Source organism: Cynocephalus volans, chromosome X (assembly GCF_027409185.1).
Source record: "Cynocephalus volans isolate mCynVol1 chromosome X, mCynVol1.pri, whole genome shotgun sequence".
Classification (NCBI taxonomy): domain Eukaryota; kingdom Metazoa; phylum Chordata; class Mammalia; order Dermoptera; family Cynocephalidae; genus Cynocephalus; species Cynocephalus volans.
The window spans coordinates 178,632,997-178,647,726 of NC_084478.1; the positions used below are offsets into that span (position 1 = coordinate 178,632,997).

The window sequence follows — 14,730 nt, forward strand, 5'->3', positions numbered from 1 at the left end:
TACATCTAGTACAATCATGTCATATTGTAATTACGTAAAACTGTATGTATGTAATTGTGGAAAATTACACAATGTAATATACAACATATCTATATTGCAGGTGTAATACGTAAGATATATGTAATATAAGATGGTATAAAATACTGTAAAATTGTTAATTCTATGTTATGTGAATCTTACTGAATAAAAATAAAGGAGAAAAAACCCAAATGAAGTAAAAATGCTCCGTCAGCCCAGACCTCGAGTGGTGTCAGATAATCGTGCTGTGCAGCCCACGTCACCTACAGAGACTGTTCTGGGCATGAAGCAAAGCGACCAAGGGAAGCGCCGCTAGCCGGCGGTCTAGAGCCGGGCAGGGCGGGGCCGGGGGCGGGGCCACAGCCACGCGGGCCCGCCCCCGCTGCCGTCAAGCGGCCCGGGCACATTTTGCGGCAGGCGGCGGGGGGCCGGGGGCCGTCGCGGGCTCGCTTTGCGGCAGGTGCGCGGGACGCGCGGCAGCCTCCGCCAGTTCCCCTGCTGCCTCCGGTTCCCTACTGCGACTCCGGCTTCTGACTCCGGCTGTGGCTCCTCTGTGGCTAGAAAGTGGGGCCGGGCGCGGCTCTGGCCTGCCCCGCGAGGTGACCTTTGTCGAGTCCCTGTCGCGCCTCGCCGTGGCGCTGTTCCTTGCGCGGGCCTGTCAGAGACCCCTCCCTCGAGCGTTTGAGGACACAGGCCTAGAGCTGCCCCACAGGCTGCCCAGTGGCAGGGCGAACGCCGGGCCGCTGGGGGCGGGGGCGGGGACGGGGGAGATGCCCCTACACGTGAAGTGGCCGTTCCCCGCGGTGCCGCCGCTCAGCTGGACCCTGGCCAGCAGCGTCGTCATGGGCCTGGTGGGCACCTACAGCTGCTTCTGGACCAGTGAGTGGGCCCCAGGCCGAGGCAGGGTCTGTCACGGGTCCCCGCGCCCGGCCAGAGTTGGGACTTGGGGTTGGGGGCGCCGGCAGGGGCTAGCCTGGCGGGTGTAAGCCCTGGGTCCCGTGGGGAGAAGGAGGCTGAGACTCCTCCACGCTCTCCCCTCAGAGTACATGAACCACCTCACCGTCCACAACAAGGAGGTGCTGTACGAGCTCATCGAGAACCGAGGCCCCGCCACCCCGCTCATCACCGTCTCCAATCACCAGTCCTGCATGGATGACCCTCATCTCTGGGGTACCTAAACCAGTGTGCTGGGGCACAGGGAGGCAGGGAGAGATCCCGGGACGGGGCCCAGAAAAAGCAGGACAGTCATTTCTCACTGGGCTCTTTGCATGCCCCTGGCACTCTTGTTTCTGGGGTGTCCTGCCCTAGGTGTGAAAGTTTGCTTTGGGGCCCCTTCAGGATCCCCTCAGGGAACATGGTTTGGAGAGAGCCTCAGACATTTAGAAGGAATGAGGAAATGGTCACACAGCAAGATCCGACAGCTTCTTTACTCTGATGTCAGGCCTGTGGAATCCTGTTCTCTAAACCATTGAAGGTTCCACAGAGTCTTGGGAACAAATTGGGGTACCATAGGGTATCCTGTTGTTGAGGAAGCTCTCAGCTAGGGACTGGTTCTAGGTTTGCCCCGAGTTTGATTTGTACCCTTCAACCATTCCCATTTGGGAGCCCAGTTGCCCCACCTTGAAGTTCTTGCTGTGCTGACCTCACAGGAAGTTGCTTGGCTCCAGTAAACACATGGCTGGGTGGACGGGTGCCGAGGGTCTCCACTGCTGAAGGAAGGGGTTAGACTGTCCTGGAACTCATGGGGAGCCACCTGGTCAGATTGAATACTTCCAAAGCTCACCCTGGCTGCTGGGTGGAGACTGGCCTGTAGGCTGCCACAGATGGATCGTGTGAGGCCAGGAAGGAGGCCGTGGAACCATCCTTTAGCCTGGACGCAAGTGGTGGCAGTGATAGTGGAGGGAGAGGTGTAGAAGAGTGGGTATAGTCAAAACATATCCAGGAAGTAGGCAGACCAGATGCGATGATTAGTAAGATATGGAGGGTGGGAGACGGAGGAGCCAGGAAGAGCTTGGGGGTGCAGGCCAAGAGTCTGGAAGATGCCACTTTGAGCTGTAGGAAAATAGGTAGTGCTGCTGCCCTTGTCCCTCATTCCCTGAAATGGGGTGACAGAAAAGGGCTCTCCCTGGGGACAAAGTAAGTTGGGGCATGAAGCCTTTCCTCTCCTTCTCTAGGAATCCTGAAACTCCGCCACATCTGGAACCTGAAGTTGATGCGTTGGTGAGGAGGAATGGGCCCCTCACAGTGGGCCTCACAGGCCCCACCCGTCTCTGCCCAGATTTGCCCTCCTCCTGCTCTGCCCAGGAGGCGGCGTCCAGCAGTGCAGGCAGGGCCTGGGGTGGGGCCCAAAGGCCCTCCTTCTGCCTCCCTTCTGCATGCCTATGATGTTGGGCCTCATGCTGGGGGTGGGGCAGGGGAGCAGTGTGCAGGGGAGGCAGGGCTGACAGCAGCTGTCCCTGCTCCAGGACCCCCGCGGCTGCAGACATCTGCTTCACCAAGGAGCTGCACTCCCACTTCTTCAGCTTGGGCAAGTGTGTGCCCGTGTGCCGAGGTGAGCTGCTCCTGCAGCGGGGGCAGGAAGGCGCTTCTGGGACAGGGAGGCTGGTGCCAGTGCCTCTCTCTCGGAGGGACTTATGGGGTACAGGAATCCTGGGAGCCAGTGTGAGGCCCAGCTCCATCGTGTGGCAGCAGAGGTAGCAGAGGCTGCTGGAGGAGGGACGGCTTCTTGGAGAGCCCTCAGTTCTCTGCAACTGCCCAAGGATTGTGTGGACCCAGAGCTCTGGCTTTAGAATTCAAGGAGGCATTATCCATAGCCCCTTCTGTCAGAGAGGTCGCTAAGAGACTTACTGACAGCCGTGTGGTATCATCGGTCCATGAAGGTGGCAGCATGCACTGGGAGGCCAGAGGGTTTTGTTTCTGGGAGAACAGACAGGCTTGTGGGGTGAGGGGTCCGAAGTTGAGTGACCATTTGGTACCTCTCAAGAACCCCAGGAGGTAGGGGCCATTTTGATCCCCATTCTCCAGACAGAGGGGCTCTGAGGGATTAAGCTGCTGGCCCAAAGTCACAAGGCGAGTGGTGGCAAAGGCAGGATTCAAATTCAGATTGCTCCTTCCTCTGGGGAAGCAGAATTTTTCCAAGCAGAAAATGAAGGGAAAGGTGTTCTAGACATGGGTAAGCGTGTGCCAGTGCTGGAGAGGTAAGAGAGAAAGATAGAAAATGTAGGTTGTGGGCAGGAAGTGAAGGTTCTGCAATAATTCTGTTAAGAATTTTGGATTTGGCTCTCTCATCAGGGTGGCAGCATGCTTGCATCCGTGGTTCAGAGAGAGCACCCTGGCCGCTGGACGGGAGTGGGACCAGGGGGAGCTTGGTTCGGGGCTGTCGCAGTAGTCCTGGCAGCAGATTATTGTGGCTGGGCTTCCGAGGGTCACTGTGGACAGCCAGAGGAGGGGACTGCTTTGGGATATGCTCTGGAGGCAGAGTTGACAGGACTCATTGATAGAGCAGGTGTGGGATTGGGTGAGGAAAAGAGAACTCAAAGATGACAGCAGATGTTTGGCTTGAGCAGGGGGAGATGGGACAAGGGGAAAGCAGGGTGGGGTTGGGAGGGGAGCAGGTGAGTCCCATTGTGCATGTGCTGCATCTGAGGAACCTGTTGCCTGTGGAGTGGGTGCTGTCCCGAGGCAGTGTGATGTGCACTTGAATTGGAGATTCAGCTACAAAGTCATGAATACAGAGGTGAGGTTCCAGGGGGAGTGGGGAGAGAGCAGAGGCTCAGGATGGCACCTCAGAGCACAGAGGGAGAGAAGCCACCAGGGTGGCAGGGAGCAATGGCCAGAGAGGAAAGAAACTAGGGGCCTGTGGCTCCACAGAAGCCGCTGGTGACCCGGAGATGCCATTTCCATGGAGTGACGGTGACGGCCACAGGAACCTGCTTGCTGTGGCCTGAGAAGGCCGGTGGCACTGCAGGCCAGTGGGGGTGGCCACTCTTCCCAGAGGTTTGGTTATGAGGAAGAGAAGAGAGAAGGAAGTAACCAAAGGATATTAGAGGTCGAGGGAGAGTTTATCATTTCTAGTTGGTCAAAGTAAAACATGGTAAAACCCAATCAGGTAACCTCAGGTAATAAAAAGGGCTACTAATGGGAGGCTGCAGCGCCCACCCCTCTGCATCCCCAGTGCCACTCCCCAGAGCCGACCTGGAATGGTTTCTTTTTGCTGCTTTCCGAGGCTACTTCCATCTCTCTGAGAGAACAAGCAGAGGCCACAGTGCCTTGGTGAATGACCGTGGCGGCGTGGATCACGGCCTGCTCTGAGAGATGAGGACACTGCTCATTTAGCCCGTCCCCGAGTCTCAGTTCCTCCCCTCTGCACCCTCAGACAGAGGCCTTCCGTGTCTGCTGCTTTTCTTCTTCTTTTTGCTCTGATTCTAGGTTGTTGTTGTTGCTTTTGTGGTTTTTTTTGCGGCTGGCCAGTAAGGAGGTCTGAACCTTTGACCTTGGTGTTATAACACCTCACTGTAACCAACTGAGCTAACCAGCTGGCCCTTGAATCTAGGTTTTATTGTACAGTTAAAAAACAGAAAGTGAAATCTTAATCCCAAGCACCTTTAGTGAAAGAAAGTGGGCAGGGACAAATTTTCAAACAGATTTGACATGCAGTAAATATCTGATAACATGATTGAAGCAAAGGAACCATTTGGCATACTTCTGTGTTCCAAAAAAATTCCTTTTTTTCCTAAGCATAGACTTTGTAGTATGATATTTAAGAATTGAACTGATTTTACACAAGCTGCACACGTGAGTAAAAGTAGTATTTGCAAAAGCCAAAAATTATGAAGTGTTGCTCCCAAAGCACATTACTATTATTTTAAATTTCAATTTTAGTAGAGAAGGAGCTGGCACCCATGAAGGCCATGACCTACTATGTACTGTGCTCCCAAGCAGGGAAGCTGCTATGCTTACTCTGCCCTAAGAAACCTCCAGGGGGTCGTCGCTCCCACCTCTAGCCCCTGAGTGAGCTGCCGGGTCAAGTTCCTGCTGGGGTTGGGTTGAAACTCCTGGATCCCTAACTAGCATCTCCCAAAGAACTGGCCTTGCAGAGAACAGGTTAAAAGTCCATTTCTTAGTGCATTGGCCAGAGATATTCCCAATGTCTGTCTGTCTGTCTTTCTCCCTCTTTGTGACAGGGCTTCTTTACTCCCCACTTTCTTTTTTTTTTTTTTTTTTTTTTTTTTGTCGTTTTAGTGACGGGCTGGCCACGGGCTCGGCCCTTAAATGAAACCTTTTATCAGACAGTTCAATGTCTATATAGGATCCGAACCCGCGGCGGGAGCGTCGCCGTGCTCCCAGCGTACTCCCCACTTTCTAAGATGAGGATATTTACTCTACCCCATTTCTTAAACCACCCCCTTCCTCTTTCCCATTTCTGTCCACCACACGGTTGCTTTTATTTTTCCATTGTCGAGGTAGATGAGAGTCTTCCTGTGTATTTCCTTATTGTCTCCGCACAGCTGCAAGTACCAGCCCGCATGCAGAGGAGGCATTCACATCTGTGCTGCTGCTGACTGCTGGGCTGCTGGGTCCAGCTTTGCATTTCCTTCTCTTGGGTCCAGTGGCATGGTCGCAGGGCATCTACAGGGTGGAAGGTTGCTAGCATTAAGTCTGTTAAACTCTTTGTCACCTTTCTCCTCCTGGGTGACAGAGACACAAAGGATTACTCAAAGCCCATTTCTTCTGAGCAGGGAGAAGCCCCGAAGTGGTTAATTTTCCAGGAATCCTCAAGAGAGGGGCATTCCTTCTTGGAAAAATAACCCTGAACTGGGGTTCTTTCTCAGTATTTATTCTCCAGGCCAGAAAGTTACAGAAAAGCAACTTAGGTGGAGTTATGGCTAAGTATTGTTTAACAATAGAGGCTGGCAACATCAGTGAAATAACAAAGGACATTCCATAATGTAATTTGCAAAAGGTTAAGTCGATCCACCAACAAAAGCTTGTTCTTAGCAAATACTGTCTTTTCCTACAGCAGTTTCCTCAGTATTTTTACATAACAATAAGGCAACTTTAGGTTAACCTGCACCAAGGATGTCTGTCCTTGAGCCAGCAATTTTGCTGTGTTACAATTCTTTATCTACAACAGAGACTTTAGCCTGGGGAAAGTTTCCTGTCTTTTGCAAGCTTAACATTTCCATATGTAATTTTAAAAAGTTAGGTTATACCTGAAACTACAGGGCTTTGGAGGCTCGGCCCTGTGAAGTACATTTGCTCTATAAATGTTAGTATACTCCACACAAGTCTACCTTTTTTCAGTATAGCAAGTTTGAGTTTTTCTGAAGCTCTTGATGATACCATGTGTTTGATTGAATGTCCTCCCTTTCCCAAGAGGCCGGGCTCTAGTTTTCAGGGGAGCCCTGAGAGAGGGGGGCCAGCAGGAGGTAGGGATGGTGGAGGCTGAGGCCTCAGCCACAAAGGAGTGGCTGTGGGAACTGGTTGAGACCCCAGGAAACAGTTTCTGTCCAGAATCTGGGACCCAAATGAGGCTGGAAATCATGATGTTGGTTTGCTCCAGCATCAGCCTTTGGGCCAGGGGCAGCACCTGGTAGGATTGCCCCAGGGGTGGTGCACCTAAGGAGAAAGAGAGGCTCTGAGAGCAGCTGACTGGCCACTGTGGGCCTGGCTGGGGAGGGAGGGAGGGAGGAAGGGTGGGGAGCCAACCCGGGGGTCAGCGTGAGTACGCAGCTGAAGTGGCTCAGCGGGTGGGCCCCTGAAAGGGGGTTCATAGGTGGAGGTATTGCCAAGTTCAGTTTCCGTAGGAGATGGGGTAAGATGATGCTCCGTTGCACATGACAGGCTCTTAGGTTTAGAGGATATTGTTGAACAAAGGAGGTCAAGGGCCACAGTGGCCAGGATTGAGCAGGCCCTGGAGGCAGTCATTGGAGGGTCTGTGGACAGCACAGTGGGGGATGAGAACATCCCTGGAGCTGCTGCTTCCTTCCAGTGAGGGGGTGACGGAGGGAGGGTAGTCCCCAACACATGAGCCCCAGGGAGAAGGGCCTGTTTCACTGAGGTTTGGAGAGTGCTGAGGACAAGCTGACACCGCCCCCACCCTGGCCCTGAGAATGGAGACTGATGGGGAGAGGCCCTTTTTCTGCAGGAGATGGCGTCTACCAGAAAGGGATGGACTTCATTTTGGAGAAGCTCAACCATGGGGACTGGGTGCACATCTTCCCAGAAGGTCAGTGGGGCTGCTGGGGTTGCCCCTCCCGCCCCCCCAGGGTGGGCGGGACAGGTTCTGAGCCTCGCCTCTGCTCTCTCACCAGGGAAAGTGAACATGAGTTCCGAGTTCCTGCGCTTCAAGTGGGGTAAGGGCTGCTGGCATGGCTGTCCTCCCTGCCCAGAGATGGCCCTGGGGGCCCCTGGCTCCCACCCCCTCTGACTGGGTTGCACTGTGGCAGAGAGCTGTGTTGGTAGCAGCAGGAAGGGGACAGGTGCCACGACAGGGGCTTGCCTAGTGGATGGGCTTTAACTGAGGGAGGGCTGGGGTGGCACTACCCATAGGCTGGCACAGAAGTTTGGCCCAGCTCATACCAACGTTTTTGCCTCTTCCCCTGGGCAGGAATTGGGCGCCTGATTGCCGAGTGTCACCTCAACCCCATCATTGTGCCACTGTGGCACATCGGTGAGCCTGGGGATGGCACAGGAGGAAGCTTCCCTAGATGGTGTTTGGGGGTTCCACTGGGTGGCTGAGAGAGGGTGCCTGGGGGGAAGGGACCCGGATTCTTTCCGGTCCCAGGCTGCCCTGCTCCCCCCACATCCAGCCTTCTGTCCACTGTGCTGCAGGAATGAATGATGTCCTTCCTAACAGCCCGCCCTACTTCCCCCGCTTTGGACAGGTGGGTAGGGGTAGCTGACCTTTATCTGTCTGTCTGTCATCTGCCATGTGTCTCCCACTCATCACTATGGAGGCCAGATACAGGAGGAGCTGAGCTTGAGGCTGCAGCAGGGGGACTGAGTGGAACATAGAGACTTCCTGGTACTAAGGCCATTAGAATGAGAGCAGAGGAAGTCAGGCTGGGGCAGGGTTGGTCCCCGGGGTCGGGACAGGACAGGTCTCTACAGTACGGATCCAGGACCATGATGGCCCTTGGATGCCACTGAGCCTGAATACCTGGTTTTAAAGAGGGAGAGTGGCCCCGAGAGAGAGCGCGCAGCATGTCAGACAGGACTTGGCTCTGGCTCCTTGGGTTGCTTGGGCTGGGACTGTGGGCATCCCCTGTTCCTTGTCACCCTCAGTGGCCTGCCTCCCCATAGAAAATCACCGTTCTGATCGGGAAGCCTTTCAGTGCCCTGCCTGTGCTCGAGCGGCTCCGGGCGGAAAACAAGTCAGCCGTGAGTTTCCTCCTAAGCTCCCTGTGGCTGTCCTTGGGCCTCCGCTGCAGGCGACCAGCAGGGCGCCTCCCCCCTCCTAGCCCTCTCAGCCTCCCAGGGCACCTTGTTCAAGCCCCCTGAGAGGTGCAGGTCATCCCTGTCCTTTCCGTCAGGTGGAGATGCGCAAAGCCCTGACCGACTTCATTCAGGATGAATTCCAGCGCCTGAAGACCCAGGCAGAGCAGCTCCACAGCCACCTCCAGCCCGGGAGATAGGCTCTGCCTTGCTGGCTCCAGGAAGCACTGGGTCCTCCAAGGCCTGCGGAAGAAGCAGCGCTGGGACCCCGGCCCGGCTGGCTCTCGGTGCTGTCTTTTGGACTCCTGCCCCGCATCCTGGGGAGGGGGAATGGACTGATGCTTTCAGCTCAGCTGTGGTTTCAAGACAGATGTGTTCCTAACTGTCTCGTACCTGGTGAGCATCCCAGCGCCTCCATGCTCTTCAGTTAGAGGAAGCACCTCAGCAGCTCCTCCCACTTGGCCAAGAAGGGAGGAAGGAGCTTAGGCAGAGGCCTCCTTCCTCTTGCCTTCAGATGTTCTCTCCCTGGAGCTAGTGTTGGGAGGGAGCAGAGCAGGCAGGTGAGCAAATAATTGGGTGGGGGACCAGGTGGCCCAGTGGAGCTGCAGAGACAGGCCCCTAACACCTCTTAGCCTGCGCGTCACCCACCTGCCCTTGCCCATCCGAGAGCTGCTCACTACCTCCTCTGGGATGGCGGTTGGCCACGTCTTCTTTCTGCCCAAGTTTCCCCTGCCTCCGCAGGGCCTAGCCCCGGACAGGGCCTGGCAGGAAGAGCAGCCCCTTGCCAGAAGTCAAGGACAGTTGAAGGGAGCCTGCAGTGAGGGCCTAAGAACTGGCCACTCGCCCCATGCTGGGCCCACCAAGTTCTCCATCCTTTCTACCTCTTGGCATCCCTCTCATCCTGGGGACTGGGTTTTCATGATTTTTAAACAATAAAGCATCCATGTTGTGTGTGTTGTACCTCCGGCCGGCCTCTCTGGGGTGGGGATGGGAGGTGACCCTTGGCACATTGAGAGCACTTGAGCATATGGGCATTGAGCTCTTACTGTGCACGGGTCACTTAAGGCCTCAGTTATTGTCTGTAATCCCCATACCAACCTTGCAAAAGTACAGATTCGTCTCATTTTGCAAAGGAGGAACAGTGAGGCCAATGGACTTGCTTCAAACCCCACAGCTAGCCAGGTAGGTTGGGGCCATACTTGGGAGAGCCCTGAGTATGAAAACCTATTTGATCCTACCGGGCTGGTTCACGGGGGGGGTGTCTGAAGGGCCCAGCAAGCAGCTGGCTGTGACCAGTGCTTGCTGTGATCAGGAGGCGGGAAGGCCGATGCCTGGATTGAGTTGGGGCCCCTGGGTGGGAACAAAAGCAGATCCAGGGTGGTGGTGCTCCTGGGCTCCCGGGCTCCCAGCAGCGAAAGCAAATCCTCTCTAGTGAAAGTCATGCTCAGTTTAGGCCCTCAGTTGGTCTGAAGATCAAGATCAAGCAAAAAGACCTCACAAAGATCACCAAACATATAAAGAGATGAATCACTGTACTTACATCAGCAGAAACAAGGACAGGTTGAAACCCATGGGTAATTCGAATATTGACTGGATCAGACACAATATTAAAAATACTGTAATAGAAATAAAAGATGGGGCCGGCCAGTGGCTCACTTGGGAGAGTGTGGTGCTGACAACACCAACTCAAGGGTTAAGATCCCCTTACCGGTCATCTTTATTAGAAAATAAAAACTTGGAGCCACAAAAATGAGCCAGCAACGAGAAGATTCAGACAACCAGGACTGCAATTGTGTACGCATCTCATTATTTCAAAATAAAATGTTTTTAAAAAGACCAAAAAGGAAAAAAATCTCTTGGGGGAAAAAAAAAAGACACTTGTAATTAAATATAGGTAAAAGCAGACTGCTGGCCAGTTTGCACTATAGATCCAAGTATAACATCTGTGCTGATAACACCAAGGTCAAGGGTTTGAATCCCTGTACCAGCTGGCCAGTAGCCAAAAAAACAAATGTAACATCCCTTTTTCATGTAACGTTTATATCCATTTGAACAAACATCAACTACATTTCATGAAGTGTTCTAATTTTATACCCTTTGATTGTGGAGTATACTTACATTTACAAAGCAAATGTATTTCACACAGTCTAATTCCCTGTAGTTTCAGGTTTAGCTTAACTCCTTAAAAGTACATATAAAATGTTAACCTTGCAGACAGGAAACTTTCCCCAGGCGATTGAGTCTCTGTTGTAAAATAAAGAATTGTAACACAGCAAGGTTGCTGGCTCAAGGACAGACAAGTTACTGATTGATATGTAAAGACACTGGGATATTGTGTAGGGAGAGAGAATGTTTGCTAAGATCAAGCATTTGTTGGTGGATCGACTTAACCTTTTGCATATTGCATTATGGAATGTCACTGTGCTTATTTCAATGATGTTACTAGTTTTCCATTTGTTAGCCATAATTCTGCCGATATCCTTGTGTCTTTGTAATGGTTAAATCAGCTGAATTTTCTTGTAAAAATTCTTTGTCTTTACAATAAAAGGGAGAGGCTAACTTTGGAAGTGGCTGCCATTTTCAGTTTTTCTCCTCCTAATGGAGAAATTACTGAAATGCAATCCGTCTGGGCCTCAGTGCATACATAGTGCTTGAGTATTTGTGTAATTCTTTTTTTTCATATCCGTTACATGGGGAAAAGAGGTGTAACATTTGATAGAATATTCCATTTTTTCATGTTCTTGCATTTTTACTAAATACTAGTCTCCAATATTATATAAATATTTTGCAGGTTTTTAAACTTTACATAAATAATATTGTACTGTATAGATACTTCTGCAATTTGATGCTTTTAAATATAGACTATTTTTAGAGCAATTTTAGGTTCACAGCAAAATTGAGTGTAAAGTACCGAGTTCCCATAGACCATCTGTGCCCAACACACGCACAGCCTCCCCCAACATCAACATCCAGCACCAGAGTGGTACATTTGTTACAACTGCTGAACCTATATTGATACATCATCATTCAGAGCCCACAGTTTACATTGGGATCACTCTTAGTGTAGTAAATTCTATGGATTTTGACAAATGTATGATGACAGGCATCCACCATTATAGTATCATACAGAATACTTTCATTGCCCTGAAAGTCTCCTGTGCTCAACCTACTCATCTCTTCCTCCCCCAACCCCCTGGCAACCATTGCTCTTTTTACTGATGCCATAGTTTTGCCTTTTCCAGAATGTCACATAGTTGGGGTCATATAGTATATACCTTTTTCTTTCTTTTTTTTTTTTTTGTCTTTTTTTTTTTTCGTGACCGGTAAGGGGATCGCAACCCTTGGCTTGGTGTTGCCCACACCGCGCTCAGCCAGTGAGCGCACCGGCCATCCCTATATAGGATCTGAACTCGCGGCGGGAGTGCCACTGCGTTCCCAGCACCGCACTCTCCCGAGTGCACCAGGGGGTTGGCCCTAGTGTATACCTTTTTCAGACTGGCTTCTCTCACTTAGTAATATGCATTTAAGCTTCCTCCATGTTTTTTCATGGCTTGATAGCTCATTTATTTTTAGTGCTGAATAATATTCCATTGTACGAATATACCACAGTTTATTCATTCACCTACTGAAGGACATTTTGGTTGCTTCCAAGTTTTGGCCACTAGGAATAAAGCTGCTAAAAGATCCATGTGAGGTTTTTGTGTGAATGTAAGTTTTTGACTCATTGGGGTAAACACCAAGGAGCATAATTGCTGGATCGTATGGTAAGAAACCACCACACTGTCTTCCAAAGTGGCTGTTCAATTTTGCATTCCCACCAGCAATGAGTGAGAGCTCCTGCTCCTCCACGTCCTTGCCAGCATTTGATGTGTCAGTATTTCACATTTTAGCCATTCTAATAGGTAGGTGTGTACTGGTTATCTCATTTTAATTTGCAATTTCCTAATGACATATGATGTTGAGCATGTTTTCATTTACTTATTTGCCATCTGTACATACATCTTTTTTTTTTTTTTTTTTAAAGATGACCAGTAAGGGGATCTTAACCCTTGACTTGGTGGTGTCAGCACCACGCTCTCCCGAGTGAGCTAACCGGCCATCCCTATATGGGATCCGATCCCGTGGCCTTGGTGTTATCAGCACCGCACTCTTCCAAGTGAACCACAGGCCGGCCCAGAAAGTCTAACTAATATCTAATCAGAGTCGTGGAAGTGCTTAGCACTACTAATGTTCGCAGGTGCCAGCTAAGGGCCAATCTTGTAAGCAGGCATTTCAAAAAAGAGTCGACATAATTAGGGTGGTGAGAACCCGCCCCAAATCCAAGTTCCCTAAAACCAGCTGAGGACCAACCTCATAAGCAGATCTTTCAGAGGATAGCAGTCAGGACTGCCATATTAACTCTTCTGCACAAACATGCTTCTAAATAACCCATAGGAAAAAATAGAAATCATACTTGAAATTAAATATTTAGACCTGAATGGGAATAAAAACACTATACAATGAACCTGGCAGAATGCAGCGAATAGGGCCGGCCCGTGTACTAGCCAGATCCCTGTACTAGCCAGCTGCCAAAACACAAACTAAAAAAAAAAAAAAAAAATTTCTCAGCAAACTGAATAGAGCGGAACTTTTTCTTTTAAAGATCACCCGTAAGGGGATGTTAACCCTTGACTTGGTGTTGTCAGCACCACGCTGTCCCAAGTGAGCCACGGGCCGGCCCTGAGCGGAACTTTCTTAATCTGATAGAGACTATCTACAAAGAAATCTACAGTAGAGCCGGCCCGTGGCTCACTCGGGAGAGTGCGGTGCTGATAACACCAAGGCCCCAGGTTCGGATCCCATATAAGGATGGCCGGTTAGCTCACTGGGTGAGCGTGGTGCTGACAACACCAAGTTAAGGGTTAAGATCCCCTTACCGGTCATCTTTAAAAAAAAAAAAAAAATCTACAGTAAATTTTATTTTTTGGCAGCTGGCTGGTATGGGGATCCAAACCAAACCCTTACCTTGGTGTTATAACACTGTGCTCTAAGCAGCTGAACTAACCAGCCAGCTGTTGTTTTGGCGAAGCTTTAGAAACTTTCTCTTCAAAATCTGAAACAAAACAAGAATGCTGACTCTCTCCCATTCTGTTCATCATCATACTGGCAGTGCCAGAGGGTAAGACAAAAGAAGGAAATCAAAGTATCATGGGCTGGCTGGTTAGCTCACCCTGTTAGAGAGTGGTGCTGATAACACCAAGGTCAAGGATTCGGATCCCCTTAACAGCCAGCCACCAAAACCAAAAAAACACCAAAAAACAAAACAAAGAAAAACACAAAGGTATCATGATTGGAAATAAAGAAACAGAAATGTCATTATTTGCTGATTGTGACACAATTGTCTATATAGAAAACCCCCCAAAATTTACAAATTTTTGGAAATAAAGGTTTTTAGGAAGATTCCCAGCTACAAGATCAATATGCAAAAATCGATTGTTTCTATACAACAGAAACAAACAAAGAGAAAATGTAATTTATGACAGATCATCTAGGCAACAAGTTAACAGAGTAACCATTATTCTTTCAGAAGGAGAGAAGAAATCTAGGGCAATTAGAGGGGGGAGAGGGAGGGAATGGGGGAAGGGGAGAGATTGGACAAGGGGCAGAAAGAATAATTACGATTGCTATCCCCCATTTCCAGGGCAGCCGTGGGCCCTGTGCCACTCTGGGCACAGCCCAGCAGAGTTCTTTCTTTAATGAAGCTTGAACAGTACCTGGCAAAAAAAATAATAATTACGATTTGTAACAATATATATGCTAGTAATATTGATTTAATCAACATATCTCAATGTTCAACCCCCAAAATATGTATAATCGATTTTGATTCAATAAATAAAATTTAAAAAAAAAAAAAAAACCCAAGACATTCAGAAGATATTATTTAAAAAAAAATTTTTTTTTTCCCCAAAAGATGACCGGTAAGGGGATCTTAACCCTTGACTTGGTGTTGTCAGCACCACGCTCTCCCAAGTGAGCTAACCGGCCATCCCTATATAGGGATCCCAACCTGTGGCCTTGGTGCCACAGGCCGGCCCTAAATTGTGTTTTTAATTAAGCTTTGGAACAATTTTGATGTTCCAGAGATTGGACTTCTATTAGGTAATAAAGCTGAACATAGGATTGGGAAAAAACAAAAATTAAAGAACACTAAAAAAACAAACAAAACCAAAAAAAGAAAAAGAAAATAAGACACCATTACAGAAGTGACAAGGTACCTAGGAATCAATGTAACAAAAG

At 50.0% G+C, this 14,730-nt stretch overlaps 1 protein-coding gene across 2 annotated transcripts; it reads left to right on the forward strand.

Moving 5' to 3' along the window:
* The first annotated feature begins 447 nt into the window (after positions 1–447).
* Positions 448–9,530, forward strand: TAFAZZIN (tafazzin, phospholipid-lysophospholipid transacylase). Of its 2 annotated transcripts, XM_063083230.1 has the most exons (10): positions 448–897; positions 1,060–1,188; positions 2,193–2,238; positions 2,484–2,569; positions 7,166–7,246; positions 7,332–7,373; positions 7,628–7,690; positions 7,852–7,904; positions 8,323–8,400; positions 8,553–9,529. In XM_063083230.1, exons 1-10 carry the CDS (start codon positions 789–791, stop codon positions 8,652–8,654), a joined length of 789 nt encoding a protein of 262 aa, XP_062939300.1. In that variant the 5' UTR covers positions 448–788; the 3' UTR covers positions 8,655–9,529. The 2 variants fall into 2 exon arrangements, with proteins under 2 accessions (XP_062939300.1, XP_062939301.1); XM_063083231.1 differs by lacking the exon at positions 7,852–7,904 and having other exon boundaries at positions 8,553–9,530.
* Positions 9,531–14,730: the final 5,200 nt, after the last annotated feature.

Bases quoted from the DNA above. Each gene is read 5' to 3' on its own strand.
- TAFAZZIN (XM_063083230.1), top strand. From the start codon at position 789: ATGCCCCTACACGTGAAGTGGCCGTTCCCCGCGGTGCCGCCGCTCAGC. The intron at 7,374-7,627 runs GTAAGGGCTGCT...TCCCCTGGGCAG, and splicing joins GTTCCTGCGCTTCAAGTGGG to GAATTGGGCGCCTGATTGCC. The intron at 8,401-8,552 runs GTGAGTTTCCTC...CCTTTCCGTCAG, and splicing joins GGGCGGAAAACAAGTCAGCC to GTGGAGATGCGCAAAGCCCT.